The following is a 15,006-nucleotide window of genomic DNA, read 5'->3' on the forward strand; positions in this document are numbered from 1 at the left end:
GCACTGGAAGCTCCTGTCAGCAAGACAAATTTCTTGTATGTGTACGTATACTTGGCAATAAAGCTGATTCTGAATACTAGCTTCTGGGGCCAAGGGTGTACTTACTTTTTCCCCACAGAAGAATATCACATCTATTCATATTTCTGTTGAATAAATGAATATTATTTTAAGGTTTTTTTCAGACATTATTTGCAAGAATTCGCAGTCATGTGTAAAATTCTGGGCTCCGACCAGGGCTCAATCCCAAATGGAAATAAAGTGCACTACACAGGGTCCGCTTTTATAACCGTAGTTAATTCCGTGCGAGGGAACCTATATAGGCATTAGGGAGATATTTCAGACGCAGCCCCGGGACTTTTATTTTCTACATTCTGGGACTCGGTGTTAGACCGGAAATGCCCAGCACAGTTCCTCGCTGTTGTTGCTCAGGTGAGCTCACTGAAAGTTTGTGAAAACAGCAGGATGGCGGACGACGCGTACGAGTCGATTCTCTGCGTTAAACCGGAGGTTCACGTGTACAAGATTCCTCCACGGGCTTCTAATCGGGGATATCGGTGAGTATAAAGAGTCGTAACAACTTTATTAACGATACTTTTCCCACCCAAACCGGGGATCTCCAGCACGGTTATACGGATGTCAAAGTTCCGGAAAGATCATACATATGCTAATTCATCGAGTAATAAAACGCCGTGATTGGGTCGCTGTACCACTGTATACAAGCCAGATTTACATAAATGTATACTTATAATAAACGCGCGCGAATTAAACTGCTCGTGACGAGTTTCCACAGAGTTGTGGTAGCCTGTTGCTAATTACCGTGTTTAAGGCAACAGGCGTCGAAGTCAGATTTCTAAAAGGTTTTTATCACCTTTATATTGTTTGTCGACGCGAGTACTTCGTTTCAAACGTTAACTAAAAATATCTAAAAACTAAAAAGTATAATCGATCTGAGGTGAAATCGGGAACTGACGGTTAATGGCACGAGACCTGACTGGGCACGGTGGCCCGGATGTACAGTGAGGCGGCCCTGACATGAAAGCCGTTTATTAATATTTAATAGTATTAATGAACAGCACACTAAGAGCTAACTGAGGTGCTTTACAGTAACATCAGATCATTTTAAAAGAATACAAACAAATAATCACTTTACTTTATCTTCATATATGCACAATATCATCAGCTTTTCTATAAATACTCTATAAACTAGTCCCATCACTGACGCTTCCTTAAATATCATACCATCACTTATTGTGCCATTTCTAATTATAGCTAATATACACAGATCATTATTATTGAGACAGAATTAAATACACATAATTAAAACATGACTGAAGTGAAACTATTGTTATGTATCAGGAAATTAAACGCCTCTGTCATGTTGATCTTCCTCAGTCCGAACGAACGTGTAGTCGACGTCATCGCTGCATATAGTCACTGCATAAGATAATCAGTCGATCACAAGAGAACCTCTGTTGTCGACTTGAAGTCGTGAGGTTATAAATCTAAAGGTTGATTTGACTAAATTTAAAGCGGCAGTATGCGCCTCTTGGGGATTAGGAAAGATCTCAAACAAGTCGCATAAAAACATGGGTTTTGTAGCGCGAGTTAACGCCATGATTGTAAGTGGTGAGTTACGACACGTTTACGTGTCTCTCTAAAATAATATGAAACTTTACTGGATGACTCTCAACAGTGCAAGAGAACAGTTGCTGTACTGACTTAATCATTAATGTTTAATACAAAGTCACTTACTGCCGTTTTAATGTAATTAGTGTGTAAATTGTATCACGCAGCGCTGCTGACTGGAAGCTGGACGAGCCAGCCTGGACCGGCCGCATGAAGATCACGGCAAAGGCCAAAATCGCATTTATCAAACTGGAGGACAGGAACACAGGTGTGTGTGTGTGTGTGTGTGTGTGTGTGTGTTTCTGGGAGTTCTCATGTGTCTGTGTCTTTGTGAGTGTGTTTCTAAATCAGTTATCTGCCTAGGTACTGACTGTGTGTGCGTGCGCGTGTGTGTGTGTGTGTGTGTGTGTGTGTGTGTGTGCGTGCACAGGTGAGCTGTTTGCGCAGGCTCCAGTAGATCAGTACCCCGGTGCGTCTGTAGAAGCCGTCACAGATTCCAGTCGCTATTTTGTGATCAAGATTGAAGATGGAAACGGTAATAACACGATTATTAATGTGTTGTTACTCTGTGTGTGTGTGTGTGTGTGTGTGTGTTTGTTTGTGTTTGTATGTGTTAATCTTTGAATTACTGACATTTGTCATCAACTAGCTGACACACTGCATATGAATTTACTTGTTGCTTAACGACCAAATTTTACACACTTCTTGTGAACGTGAGTTTCTTTGAACCACACCACAACTCACTTTCTCTCTCTCCGTTGTTCTTTCCATCCCTCTCTTCACCTCTGTTACTTCGCTCAAGACCTTCAGAGTATTCAGATTCAAATGAAGTTTTTGATATATTTTCGAATGAAAGTATCGGTCTTTTTCTCCACTGTCAGCGCTTTGTTCAGTGAATTTGGGACTCTGAACATTATTATGTTCATTATTATATCATTAATTCCATGTATTAAGCCGTTGTTGTTTGCAGTGTAATGAACATCGTCTTGTTATGTTTGTTTTTCAGGACGACACGCGTTCATCGGGCTCGGCTTCGCGGATCGTGGAGACTCGTTCGACTTTAACGTGGCCCTCCAGGATCATTTTAAGTGAGTCTGTGCGACGATATGGCATGTTAACACACCACTTTTATAGTAGAAGGGAAAAAGATCTCCGACTGACCGTGTTAAATCATTTTAAGGGCCGAGCAGGAGACAGGAACGCTACATTGTGTCCTTTTCCACACGTCGTTAAGAAAACGAAGTGATGTAGTGTTTGTCTCTTAGGCTGCATGATTAGAAACGAACAATGCTTCCACCTCCCATTTGTTCACACATCTCTACCAGCCAATCACAGCAGAGGTGGGCGGAGTTCACATCCTTCAGGCTGGGAGAGTGACTTCTCCGACTGCCATGTACGTGCTCACGTTCTCAACGTCACCCCCTGCTTGTTATCAGGTTGCTCCTGCCTGAGAGATGTGTGTCAGCATCTTTCTGTGGCGGCTCCGCCCATGATGACATAGCTGGGTCCAGTGGTGAAAGGTGTTCTTAAAGCGAGGTGTTTGACAGGTTTGACTCGTGTGACTAATTCTCTCTCTGTGTCTCTCAGGTGGGTAAAACAGGAAGGTGAACTGGCCAAGCAGGAAGCCAATCAGAGCACAGCTCCTAAACTGGACCTCGGCTTTAAAGAGGGACAGACCATCAAGATCAGCTTCGGGGTGAGAGGGGGAGGGGGGAGGAGGGGGGGGTCGAGACAGAGCACAATATAAATACAACTCTAAATATAAAAATGAATTAAGTACTGATGATGCATTCAGTCCTTACTAGCTTATTGACATTTTATCAAAACTATTGGGATTTTAATCCTTTTCTAAAACTAAATCTAGAAAAATTCTTTCAAATTGGCTACAAAAATACCCCAAAACCCAGTTTGATAGAAATGTCATATTAACATTGACCAGAGATCCTAGAGAGGCAGTCTGGACAAATCCCAGTTTATACGCAGGACTGTTAGACTTTTACAGAACACTTATACAGTTATAAACAGGACTGTTACACGTGAACCCGAGTGATAATACATTTCTCTCTCTCTGTCTCAGAACATAAAGAAGAAGGACACAGCGGCCTCTAAATCTCGTCCCGCAGGCGCTGGGGGTCTGCTCCCACCTCCTCCTGGTGGGAAAAGTGGTGGACTCTGCTCTCCTCCTCCTTCTGGCTCCGCCCACCAGATAGCTACACCTACTCAACAGAGCACAGGTAATATTCATAAAAGAATATTTGGTATATATTTGGTTAAAGCATGTCCTCTCTCAGCACGCTCTAATCACACTAATCAGTAAGAGAGTATACTGGTGAGTCTTGGATATTATTCTAATATTCAGTATTTCAGATTTTCTTATCATGCTACACCAGGGCTGTTCAGGCTTATCCACACAAGGCTGGGGGGTAGATGGAGACTTTCATTCCTGCCACCCAGGAGACACACCTTATAGCTGATTGGAGAGTAAAGTGGAGTCAGGTGTGGCTCCTGACTGGCTGGAATGAAAGTCTGCATCTACGTTGCCCCTGTGTGGATATGCCTGAACAGCCCTGATCTATACAGTCATAGAGATTTCATCCTCCCCCCCTCCCCCACTATCTCTCTCCCACCCTCTCTCTCTCCCCCTCTCTCTCTGCAGGGATGCTGCTGGATTTTGGAGCTCCTCAAACTCAGGCGTCTCAGGACCAGTGGGGGGATTTCACTGCTGCTGGATCAGGGTCAGTATCAGCACCACAGACTGAGGGAGGGAGGGAGGGAGGGAGTGTGTGAGGGAGTGCACAGGATTTGTTTTCATTAGGGCTGTTTTAATGAAGGTTTACTGAGATAGCTTCCTATGTTTTAGTAATGTTTAAATATTTAATAACATGCAGCACTTTTTTTTTTTTTAATAAAATGGCTGAAGCAGATTTAGTACATTGACCAAATTACAAATTATTAAATAGAGATATGACTTCTGAGAATAAGTTTGAAAAGGGCTGATTTGGTGATGATGATGATGATTATTATTATTATTATTATTATGGGAAGAGTATCAGTAGTTGAAGAAAAGTTTTCTTTCATTTGCTAATTTCAGATCGAGTTGATGAGTGCTTTTTCATCATCAGTGTTGTGGATGTTTTGTGCTAATTGTGAACATCAAACGTTTATAATAAATATTCCTTATTATTATATTTACAAATTATAAATATCACTCATCTCTCTCTCTCTCTCTCTCTCTCTCTCTCTCTCTGCAGCACAACTCAGGAAAGTGTGAAACCAGGATGGGTGCAGTTTTGATTGTGTGAACGGGTATGCGCGTGTGTGTGTGTGTGTGTGTGTGTGTGTGTGAGAGAGTGTGTGAGGGCAGGAAGACACACAAACTCACACGCACACACACACAAGGACACACGCAGTTTGCCCTCACAGCAAGGTGGATGAAAAGCTGGAGAGAAAACACTGAACGTATCTGAGATGTGTTTTTCTCTTACACACACACACTCAGAGTGAGTTGTGTCACGTGTGCACATTTGTACGTTTTGAGCTCACTGAGAACAGAGCGAGGATCCACATTCCACTTTTTTGTTTAGGAAAGTATTCTTGAAATGTTTTTGTTTGTTTGTTTGTTTGTTTCTCGTGCAGTGGGATCTGCTTTCATCTTTTATCTGTTGCTTTCTTTTTTCCCTTCTTTAACGATCATGTCGTTTATTTGTACGCTTTTATGTGAATCCACTTACAGAGCCGAGCAGCTGAGGTTTATACAGTTATGAATAATGTTTGTCCTCATGACCTGTCCTTCATCTCGGTGTTGTTTTGGACATCACCGTTCATTTTCCTGTGTGTCTGCAAAGCCTTTTTGGTTTTATATGCTAGCTCGCTGATCGGTATTGTTTTATTTTGGGCCCGTGAAGGAACCAGTGAGTTTTAAAAAGGAAAAAATGAAATGTATGTAAAACTAATGTTTGAAGCAGCGGTTTGTACAAAAATGAAATCTTTCACTCAGAGTGGAGACGTGTTTGGTGTCCGTGATGTTTTAGCATTTTGCAAACTTGGTTTGTAAATCTTCAGACACTTGCACCATGCTAAACCGGAGGCTATAGCTTTTCATTTCATGCTGGCTACATGCTAGCCTCGTAGCACAAAACTAAAGAAGCAAACCTCAGAGTTCAGACACTAAACATGTCCTGTAGTAGATTTCTGGCAGAAGGAAGCTCGGACCGGTGTTATTTCCTATCTCTGATTGCATTCAGTCAGAACTCGTCTGTTAACGTCAGTGCAGATTTTATTATTTCCCCTACACACACACACACACACACACACACGTTTTATGAAGCTGTTCTGGAATCACTTTCTCTACTGTGATAGCATTTTAAGAGCTCAATCTCTTCCCAAGTGCCTTTAATTATAGAAAAACATGTATAAAATGTAAAGCAACACTTTAATTTGTAAATAAAATCTTTTCTTTCCCTTTTCTGTCACTTGTTTGTCATGAGTCTGATCTCTTCTTGGAAGATGTTACAGGCTGGTTAGTTATGTTTGGATCAGCATTCTGAAGAAGGAACATTAACGCAGGATGCTTCTTTAAACTCGGATATGATCCGTAATGACGCAGTGCTCCTGCACCAGCAGCTTTGTTCTGCTCAGCTCTGTGAAAGGAGACACAGCTGTGTTAGTTAGTGAAGACGGCTCGTTCCTCCTGCCTCGCATCCTCCTCTCGCTTCCTCAGCAGGCGCAGCTGGTGACTGAGGAGGCGTCATGAAAATACAGAGCACCCACGATGCAGGTTCTGAGGCGAGACGTGAGGTAAATTTCACCCCAGGACTCAAGTCGTATTTACTGGAGTCTTAAAATATACAAAACTAGCAATAAAAGTGTAGCTAAATATATATAGAAGGGCTGGGTATTGCCACCGATTTGGCGATTAGTTTCTTATTTATATGGTTTTCATTTGATTCAATATCGATTTAGTTATAAATATTTCATTTACAATGTTAGTTTTCCAGACATGGAATCCATGTTGTAATATAAATGCTGGTAACTGAAACCCTCCGTGTTAGCTATATTACTGAAATGCACATTTACATTAATAATAGGACCCGTACAATTATGTTTAATTACTTTGAGTAACAAATGTAACAAGAAATCATAAATATGTTCATGCAACGCACAAAGGGTAAGCACAAACTACACATTACTGTAAATAAAAATAAAAACATTGTAAATGTACAACAGTGAAATTCATTAACAACTTGAAACGTTTAAGAATTGAAAACATGGAAGATGGCGACATCTTCAGGACGAGAGGCGAACTACAGGTAATATTCCCAATCTCTCAGTAAAGCATGTGATTCGGGGATTTCCCGAATCGATGCCGTTTCGTTAAATTGAAGATCGATTCAAATCGGAGAATTTTTACCCAGCCCTAATATATAGGGAACAGAAATTTTGCCATCTTGCTGATCCCTGTATGATGTGAATAAATAGCTAATAAAAAGAGTTCAATAATACATGTGACCCCGTAGTAGGATTTTAAAAGGGTTCAATAATTAGAAGAAAAAAAAAAAACATCACAACCAAATATTAATGGACCCTCCTCTCCTCCCTCTCGTGCGCACGCGCAAGCAGTGGCGCGGGTTTGTGGGCTGCGCAGACGCAGACGCAGAGCCCGTGTCGCTCAGGGGAGGAGCCCAGCGCTCAGCGGCGTTAGCGAGTCTGCGCAGACTGTCCTCCACAGACGCCAGCAGCGGGTAAACCCTGCTCTCCATCCTGCGCAGCCGAGTGTTCATGGTGCGCCGCAGGGCCCCGAGTTCCCGCTGCAGCATGTCGAAGCCTCCCTGCTGCACGTCCAGGAACGCCAGATCCCCGGGCCGCTGCTGGCCGTGTCGCCGCCGCCCTGTGGGCTGTACAGAGTCCTCCACCTCCACCTCTATCTCCGCCTCCGCCTCCGCCCGCTCCATCTCATCCCACACCGGCTCCGATTTAGGGGCCAGCACAGCCGCATCCCCCTGCGGAGCTGAAGAAGTGTGAGGTGTTCAGTGATGGATCACTCCGACTGAAAACTACATCTGCGAACTGGACTTTAACAAGCTTTTAAACAGTGAATTCAAATGTATGAAACCGTTTGCTTTATCCAACTCATCTTTAACGGAACACTGAAATGATCATAAAAGTTAACACACACACTACAGTTCGCAGGCATTAACTCCCAGTACGTGTCACTGGATTCATTCTGAATAACTGATTAAAAATGAACTCTTTTCCACACAATAACGTGCTCTAACATCTGGCATGTGACGCTGGTGTAGCCTACCTCACGACGTGTTCAGTGTTTTCCTTACATTGTTTTAGAAAGAAACCAATATAGATCATAAATATTTTGAAAACTATTTTGCTACAGTAATGTTATTTGTTGTTGTTATTGTTAAACCAGGAATCTGCTAGGTAAGGTTAGCTTTTATCGCTAACTAGGTTCCTCTGGTTAACATCGAATTGTGGGATTTATTCTCAGTATTTTATCCTAATAATTATAACAGGAAATGCTGGCAGAATACATGTGAGGGGATTTAACAGCTTGTTTGTGACGTCACCCTGCAATGTGATTGGACGTCAGGATTTACCTCAGGAGGTAGTGAACGGTTCCCCCCTCATTATTTTGGAACGGAAGTGTAACATGGCGCAGTGTGTGTTCAGATGTGGAACTCCGGGGGTGTGTGTTGAGGATTAGTCAGTATGGATCAGTTTTTGTGAGTGTTAAGGTACTTTCCGGTAGCTACCTGTCAGGCCGAACTCGAGCCCCCCGAACCCGTGTGCGCTCTCCTCGGGGAAAGTCGTGTCCTCGGCCGGGCTCAGTGTCTCGCTGGTGCTCGCTCCTCCTCCTCCTCCTCCTCCTCTTCCTCCTCCTCCAGCTCCGTTCATGGCGCGCCGGGACGCGGTGATCTTCTGCTTGGTTCTCCGTCGCACATCGTTGAAGCGCTTGCGGCACTGCATGGCGGTTCTCCGGATGCCGGTGGAGGAGGTGGCGTTGACGGTCTTAGCCACTTCATCCCAGGCTTTTTTCACGTCCTCGGAGCGCGGAGGCCTGTTCCGGGTACCGTAGATTTTGTCGTGCCGATTCTGCACCTCCCGCACCAGGATGTCCGTTTCCTCCTGCGTGAACTTCTTTTGTCGGAGTCTGTCTCGGATCTCATCCATGCAGCCCGACATGATCGAAATGTCACGGCGCCGCTGCGGTGCGCCCTCGCCGAGCTTTTTGCGATTGCGTTAAGGACACCAAAATAGCGCGCTGGATTTCAGGGTGGAAATCCCACACCCCCCACCCCCCACCCGTCTGTGCGCCACGACGTCATAAGCACTAAATGACCTTACTGTCCTTTTATTATTATTATTAATAATAATAATAACAAAAATACAAGAGCACACTGAACACTTTATTAGGAACACCTGTACACTAACTCATTCACACTATTATCTAATCAACCGTGGTGTATATCATGCAGATACACAGGCCAGCAGCTCCATGTCCCCATCAAACACCAGAATGTGGGAACAATGTGATCGCAGTGATTTTGACAGGCTGGTTTGAGTATTTCTATGACCGCTGATCTCCTGGGACTTTCACACAACAGTTTCTAGAGTTTACTCAGACGGTGCAATAAAGAAAAACGTACAGTGAGTGGCAGTTCTGAGGACGGAAACACCTTCTTGATGAGAGAGGTCAATGGAGAACGGCTAGATTGGTTCGAGCTGACGGAAAGGCTACAGTAACTCAGATAACCACTCTGTACAATTGTGGTGAGCAGAAAAGCATCTCAGACTGCACAACATGTCACACCTCGAGTCAGATAGGCTACAACAGCAGAAGACCACATAGGTCTGTCAGCCAAGAATAGAAAGCTGAGGCTGCAGTGGGCACAGACTCACCAAACTGGACAGTTGAAAACTGGAAAAAACATAGCCTGGTCTGATGAATCTCGATTTCTGCTGAAGCACACAGATGGAAGGGTCAGAATTTGATGCCAACAGCATGAATCCATGGACCCAACCTGCCTGGTGTCAACAGTCCAAGCTGGTGGAGGTGGTGTAATGATGTGGAGAATGTTTACATGAAACACTCTGGACCCGTTAATCCCGATCAATCATCGCTTGAATGCCACATCCTACTTGAGTATTGTAGCTGACCGGGTGCGTCCCATCATGGCCACAAGCTGAGAAGTTGTTTTTTATCACGTGTAATAGCGTATGTTTACAGATATCTATAAGATATCATTTATTCATTTAAATAAAAAAGAGGTATTTCCTGACCGCACATCCACACTCTGCAGGTTTGCCGCAGACATATCAGGGAGGCGTAAAGTGTGTGAACGTGTTCAGTGGGGACCGGTTGGTGGAGTCTGTGTGTGTGTGTGTGTGTGTGTGTGTGTGTGTGTGTGTATACAACTGTCTCCATGGTGCATTTTGTTGTGTGTCTGATCATGTAAGTGCAGGAGTAAACGTTCTGCAGCAGGATCTGGAGTTTATTCCTCTCTCAGTCGGGGGTGAGTGAGATTTTGTGCACTTTTCTTACACACCCGTGCCCATGAGACCAAAGAAAGTCTGTTTTTTATCCTAATGATTACATCACCAAGTTGTTTTGTGGAGCAGTAATGACATATAATTGTTGTGATCCACTGAAAAAACTGGACTTGTACAGCTTCTCACTGATCTCATGGAATAAAGTGTTTTTTTTTTAATTCCCTTGTTTCTGTTCCAATTATATTGACAAATTCCAGTTCTTTCATTTATTTTTTTCTGTTCTAATAACCTAAAACTGGCTTTCCCCGAGTGTGTTTTGTGCACTTCTCTTTTTGTTTGTTAACAGTCTAAACATTTTTGTGATTGATTAAGTAACTTACACGAAATTGCTTCTAGCTAACATTCAGGGCCTAACAGATACAAAATCTGAAAACGTCACCAATTTTTTTTACTTTCTTTACAATAACGTGATTTTGTTGTCAACGATCCTTTATTGTAAAGTATGCTGTTTTCTAATTTACCTAGCTTCCTGTTTGAAAGCAGGACTAATCCATTGTTTCAGGAAGAGTTTTAAATGGAAGTGAATGTACAAATAAAGAATCAAAGTTTATTTTCAGGTTTATTTTAATTCTTTAAATTCTTAAAGAAGGGGCGCACGGTGGCTTAGTGGTTAGCACATTCGCCTCATACCTCTAGGGTTGGGGGTTTGATTCCTGCTGTGTGTGTGTGTGTGTGTGTGTGTGTGTGTGTGTGTGTGTGTGTGAATTTGCATGTTTCCGGAGTTTACTCCGGTTTCCTCCCCCAGTTCAAAGACATGCATGGTAGGCTGATTGGCGTGCCCGTAGTGTGATTGTGGCTTGTGATGGATTGGCACCCTGTCCAGGGTGTACCCCGCCTTGTGCCCAATATGCCCTGGGATAGGCTCCAGGTTCCCCGTGACCCTGAAGGAAGGATAAGTGGTATAGAAGATGGATGGATTCTTAAAGAAAGACCTATTTTATTGTTCTTGGCGTGTTTAACACTGACCGCCAGTGACATTGATATGTAGCATTCATTATTAGCAATTAAACTTTATAGTGAATCGTTGATGTGTCTGATCTATGCTAGCTGTTGTACAAATGACAAGTAATCTACACAGATTTTGAATTTTTTTTTTTTTACAAAAGAAGTTCATTAAATGCTAATATGTTTCACGCTTGACATTAAAACAAATGAGATGTAATGAAGTGTCAGACTGCATTCAGAGCTAGCTGATGTTAGCATGCTAAAAGCGTTCATTGTGCTGTGTATGTTGGTACCATCTGTTATTTACTACATTCCATTCTTGACACTTGATGGGCCAGAAATGTTCTTTGCTACACACTTCATTTAAAATGAAACTTTGCGAGAACACCCTTGGTATGGAACTGGAAATATGAATGGCAAGGCTGAGGCTAACAATTTAGCTAGCTAGCTAGCATGACCTGAAGTCCTTTATATAGACAGTTTAAAGGCACAGTGACAGCCCAGACAAAACAGTCAGAAACATCAACTTTTTTGCATCAGATATGTTGGCAAATGACTAAGAAAAAACTCCCAAAATTCCCAAAGTACCACTGTCCTGACACTTAGCTTTGACTGCTAACCAAACTTCCATGAGTTCCACCATATTGAAAAGCTCCAATGCTGCGTCACAACACGTGGACACGTGGAGTTCTGCTGTAAAATTGAAAATTAAATCAAGCAAGAGTGACCCAATGGTGTATAATGTAAATCCACTGATGCACAACTGTATTGTAATGTAGTATTCGTTCTACATCACACTACTCTTTCTACGGTTTTTACTTTTATTTGTGTGGGGTTTTTTTTCAACATAAACACGTTAGACAGTTATGTAAACTCCAACATCATTCAGAAAAGTACAAAAATCTGTCATTTAATGCAAAGGCTTTGTAGATGAATCGAATGAATCAAAACACGGACGGTCTGATTCCTCTAAACGAGTTAGTTCATAAGAATCGATTCAGTGAAATGATTCGTAACGGACCCCGGGATTTAATGAGCACTGATTTGGTCCTCAGTAAATCTCGGCGTGATTTTAGTCCCACCCCGGAAAAAAACACAAACCCCTGCAGGAAATACGCATCCACACAGCGGTAATGTTCCGTAATGGGAACGGATTTTACTGCATTCCCAAATCCAGCGCGTTTCTGAGGTGAAGATGTCAGACAGAAGTCGGCTCTTTTCTTCCCGCAGAAGGTACGTGATTTATAGCGTGATTTACAGCGTGTTTTAATCACGTCAGGAGGCTGCGCGTGCGTGCGTGTGTGCGGCAGGAAGTGAGTCTCCCTCAGTGCTTTCACTTTTACTAGTGAAACCGGACCGAAGTTTAAATCCCGTCACAACAGACAGCTAACTAAAGATGCTAACCAGCCTAGCAGACACACCAGCGGATGCTGCTGGAGCGTTAGCTTCGTAGTTGCCATGGCTACGACGAAACAGCGCGTGTAGTATTGCGCGAGACCGCGTTTAAAACGTCTGTTCTGGCGCTCTGTGACCGTTACAGTTCAAACGCCTTCTTCTGACGTCATCGTTCTTTAGCTTATTAGCCTTGATGGAAAAGCTTAGGGTTAGTTAGCAGTGTGTGTGTGTGTGTGTGTGTTTAAACACTACTATATAACTCAAAATCCAAACGTGTATAATAAAGGAAAGTGTGTTTGACTTTTACAGAAGTTTATAAACAGTGAGAGGTTTTACCTCAGCAGTCTGACCAGCAGCTGGCGTTCTAACACCGACGCTTCATCCAGCAGAGGCGTGTCCAGGATTTTAGACATGGGGTGGCGAAAGAGTGGCAGAACGAAGCACACCGTGGGCAATAAGCCGTGACAGCCACAGGAGGAGTAGAACATATTGGGGTGTGCCGTGATAGGGAAGTCAGTAACGCCGTGGTGGTGTGATATGGTCCGACGCGGAGCAGACGTACAGTTACCATGTGGAAGTGGTATTTGTTATATTTTCCTATAGCACTGCTACAGGAAGTGTTTTATTCCTCTCATACCACAACAATTTGCCAACGATGACCATTTTACAGTTTTTTACCAGCTGACGTTGCGCTTTTTAACTGTTTCTAGTTACACTGAATTCTGTGGAACATCTGCAGAAGTTAGTTCCTATACTCACGCACGTTCCAGCAGCTATAAACGTTCAAAATGGCCACCTCCATTGTCCTGAAGACTCTCCTGTAACGGAAAACCTGCTGACTGTTAGAAAAAGTGCTGACACTGGAGACTCCTTCCATAAATATTACATAAACGTCTCCTTACGGAATCCCTGTGAGTGAACTGCTATAGAAACGATAACGTATTTGAACGAGAACATTAATATAAACCTGGGATGTGCAGCTGCGCTACTGTCAGAGCTGCTGTTATAGAAAACAAACCAACACCTCCTGACCAATCAGAATCCAGAATTCGACATCACTGTGAATGGTGTGAAGAGTATAATCACATGTTTTGGAATGTCGTGGGATGGTGATGGTGATGGTGATTATATGTTCTTTGTAGTGAATAGGGCTTGTCGCGTGGGACGAGTCTACAGTGGAACGATTTTGGTATGGTGATGGTGATTATATTTTGTTTATCGTGAGTAGCGCTTGTGGTTTGGGACACGTCCACGGTGACGTGAGATGTCGGAAGTTAAGGGTCCGATCATGCTGCTGTAACACTTATCTAATCTAAACGGCCTGTCTAAGTGGGACGCTGAGGGAATTGCTTAATTCACCACTTTGTATTATTGTTACTGTTTTGCACGAGAAGATTATTTAGATAAAAATTACAGAACTGCATCGTTGCCGGACGAGAAAAAAATCTCCATGAGCATCCGGATATTACGAGACAATATCTCGTCATTAGAAGACAAGCATCTCATTACTACGTCATGTTTTTTACTTCTCGGTACTCCTTAAGTTGTTTTCTAATAATATCGAGAAGCGTTTCTTATAATAATGAGATGTTTTCCAGTAATAATAAGATGCATGTCTTATAATAACGAGATACTGATGAGGACTATGTTTCCTGTGTATCAGCAGTGCATGAATATAAAATATATTGCAGGACCTTTTCATTTGAGAATCCACTAGAGGGCAGTCTGTGCTGTTGAAGATCCTAAACACAACACTGCATTCTTAAGCTAGCTTCAAGGTGCGTTCAAACATACAGCGACTCGCAGCGACAAAGCTACCAGAGACTATTTATTTTCAACAAGAGCCGGCGACGTGAGCGAAAGTGACCGTAAGCGACTGGATGTGGGCGTGTCCAACATGGAGCAACTTGGTGCAGCGACTACCAGTAAGAGTGAAGACAGTTGCGTGCACGTGATCCGTCTCCTGTCAGATACTGTAAAAAAATTAATTCTAGCCGTTAGCAATTGACCAATTCTTTATGATATTTCTCTGGTGATGTTGACGTGATGCATCGAAAAACGTATCCGACATTGTGCTCATACCAAGTAAGTTGATTAATGCTTTTAATAGCCTGGAATATTAGCTTTTAATTATTAACTATGTTGACCACGTGTGACGTGACGAGCAGTAAACCCTACAGTGATTAGCTGAGTAACGTTACCTCACAGGCAATCAGCAATTTGGTTTATTAACTCCTAAAAGAAAGCGTTTCGAACATATAGCTGTAGTACCAGTCAAACGTTTGGACAAGTTTTCCCACCTTCAGCAACCTTTGTTGATTTGTTGTTAAAAGTGGAACCCGTACTGGTGACGTCATAGTACAGCGACACGGCGGCTTGGAGAGATGAAATCACAGCGTGTGTGAACACACAGTTATACAGCCTGAGACCGACACACACCCTGCTGCTGCGTTCGCTCCGGACTCTCCGGAGGAC

The 15,006-nt window shown here is 43.0% G+C and overlaps 2 protein-coding genes across 2 annotated transcripts; one reads left to right on the top strand and one right to left on the bottom strand.

The window, feature by feature from the left end:
* The first annotated feature begins 294 nt into the window (after positions 1–294).
* Positions 295–6,098, top strand: necap2 (NECAP endocytosis associated 2). The gene is made up of 8 exons (XM_053653476.1): positions 295–554; positions 1,794–1,894; positions 2,057–2,161; positions 2,633–2,714; positions 3,214–3,322; positions 3,704–3,860; positions 4,283–4,361; positions 4,878–6,098. The coding sequence occupies exons 1-8, from the start codon at positions 463–465 to the stop codon at positions 4,918–4,920; spliced, it is 768 nt and encodes a 255-aa protein (XP_053509451.1). The 5' UTR covers positions 295–462; the 3' UTR covers positions 4,921–6,098.
* On the bottom strand, positions 5,850–8,823 carry LOC128624718 (myb-related transcription factor, partner of profilin-like). Its single transcript, XM_053652377.1, has 2 exons — positions 8,394–8,823; positions 5,850–7,633 (listed from the first exon to the last, which is right to left on the bottom strand). The coding sequence occupies exons 1-2, from the start codon at positions 8,821–8,823 to the stop codon at positions 7,188–7,190; spliced, it is 876 nt and encodes a 291-aa protein (XP_053508352.1). The 3' UTR covers positions 5,850–7,187.
* Positions 8,824–15,006: the final 6,183 nt, after the last annotated feature.

The sequence above is a fragment of the Ictalurus furcatus genome, chromosome 21 (assembly GCF_023375685.1).
Source record: "Ictalurus furcatus strain D&B chromosome 21, Billie_1.0, whole genome shotgun sequence".
NCBI lineage: Eukaryota > Metazoa > Chordata > Actinopteri > Siluriformes > Ictaluridae > Ictalurus > Ictalurus furcatus.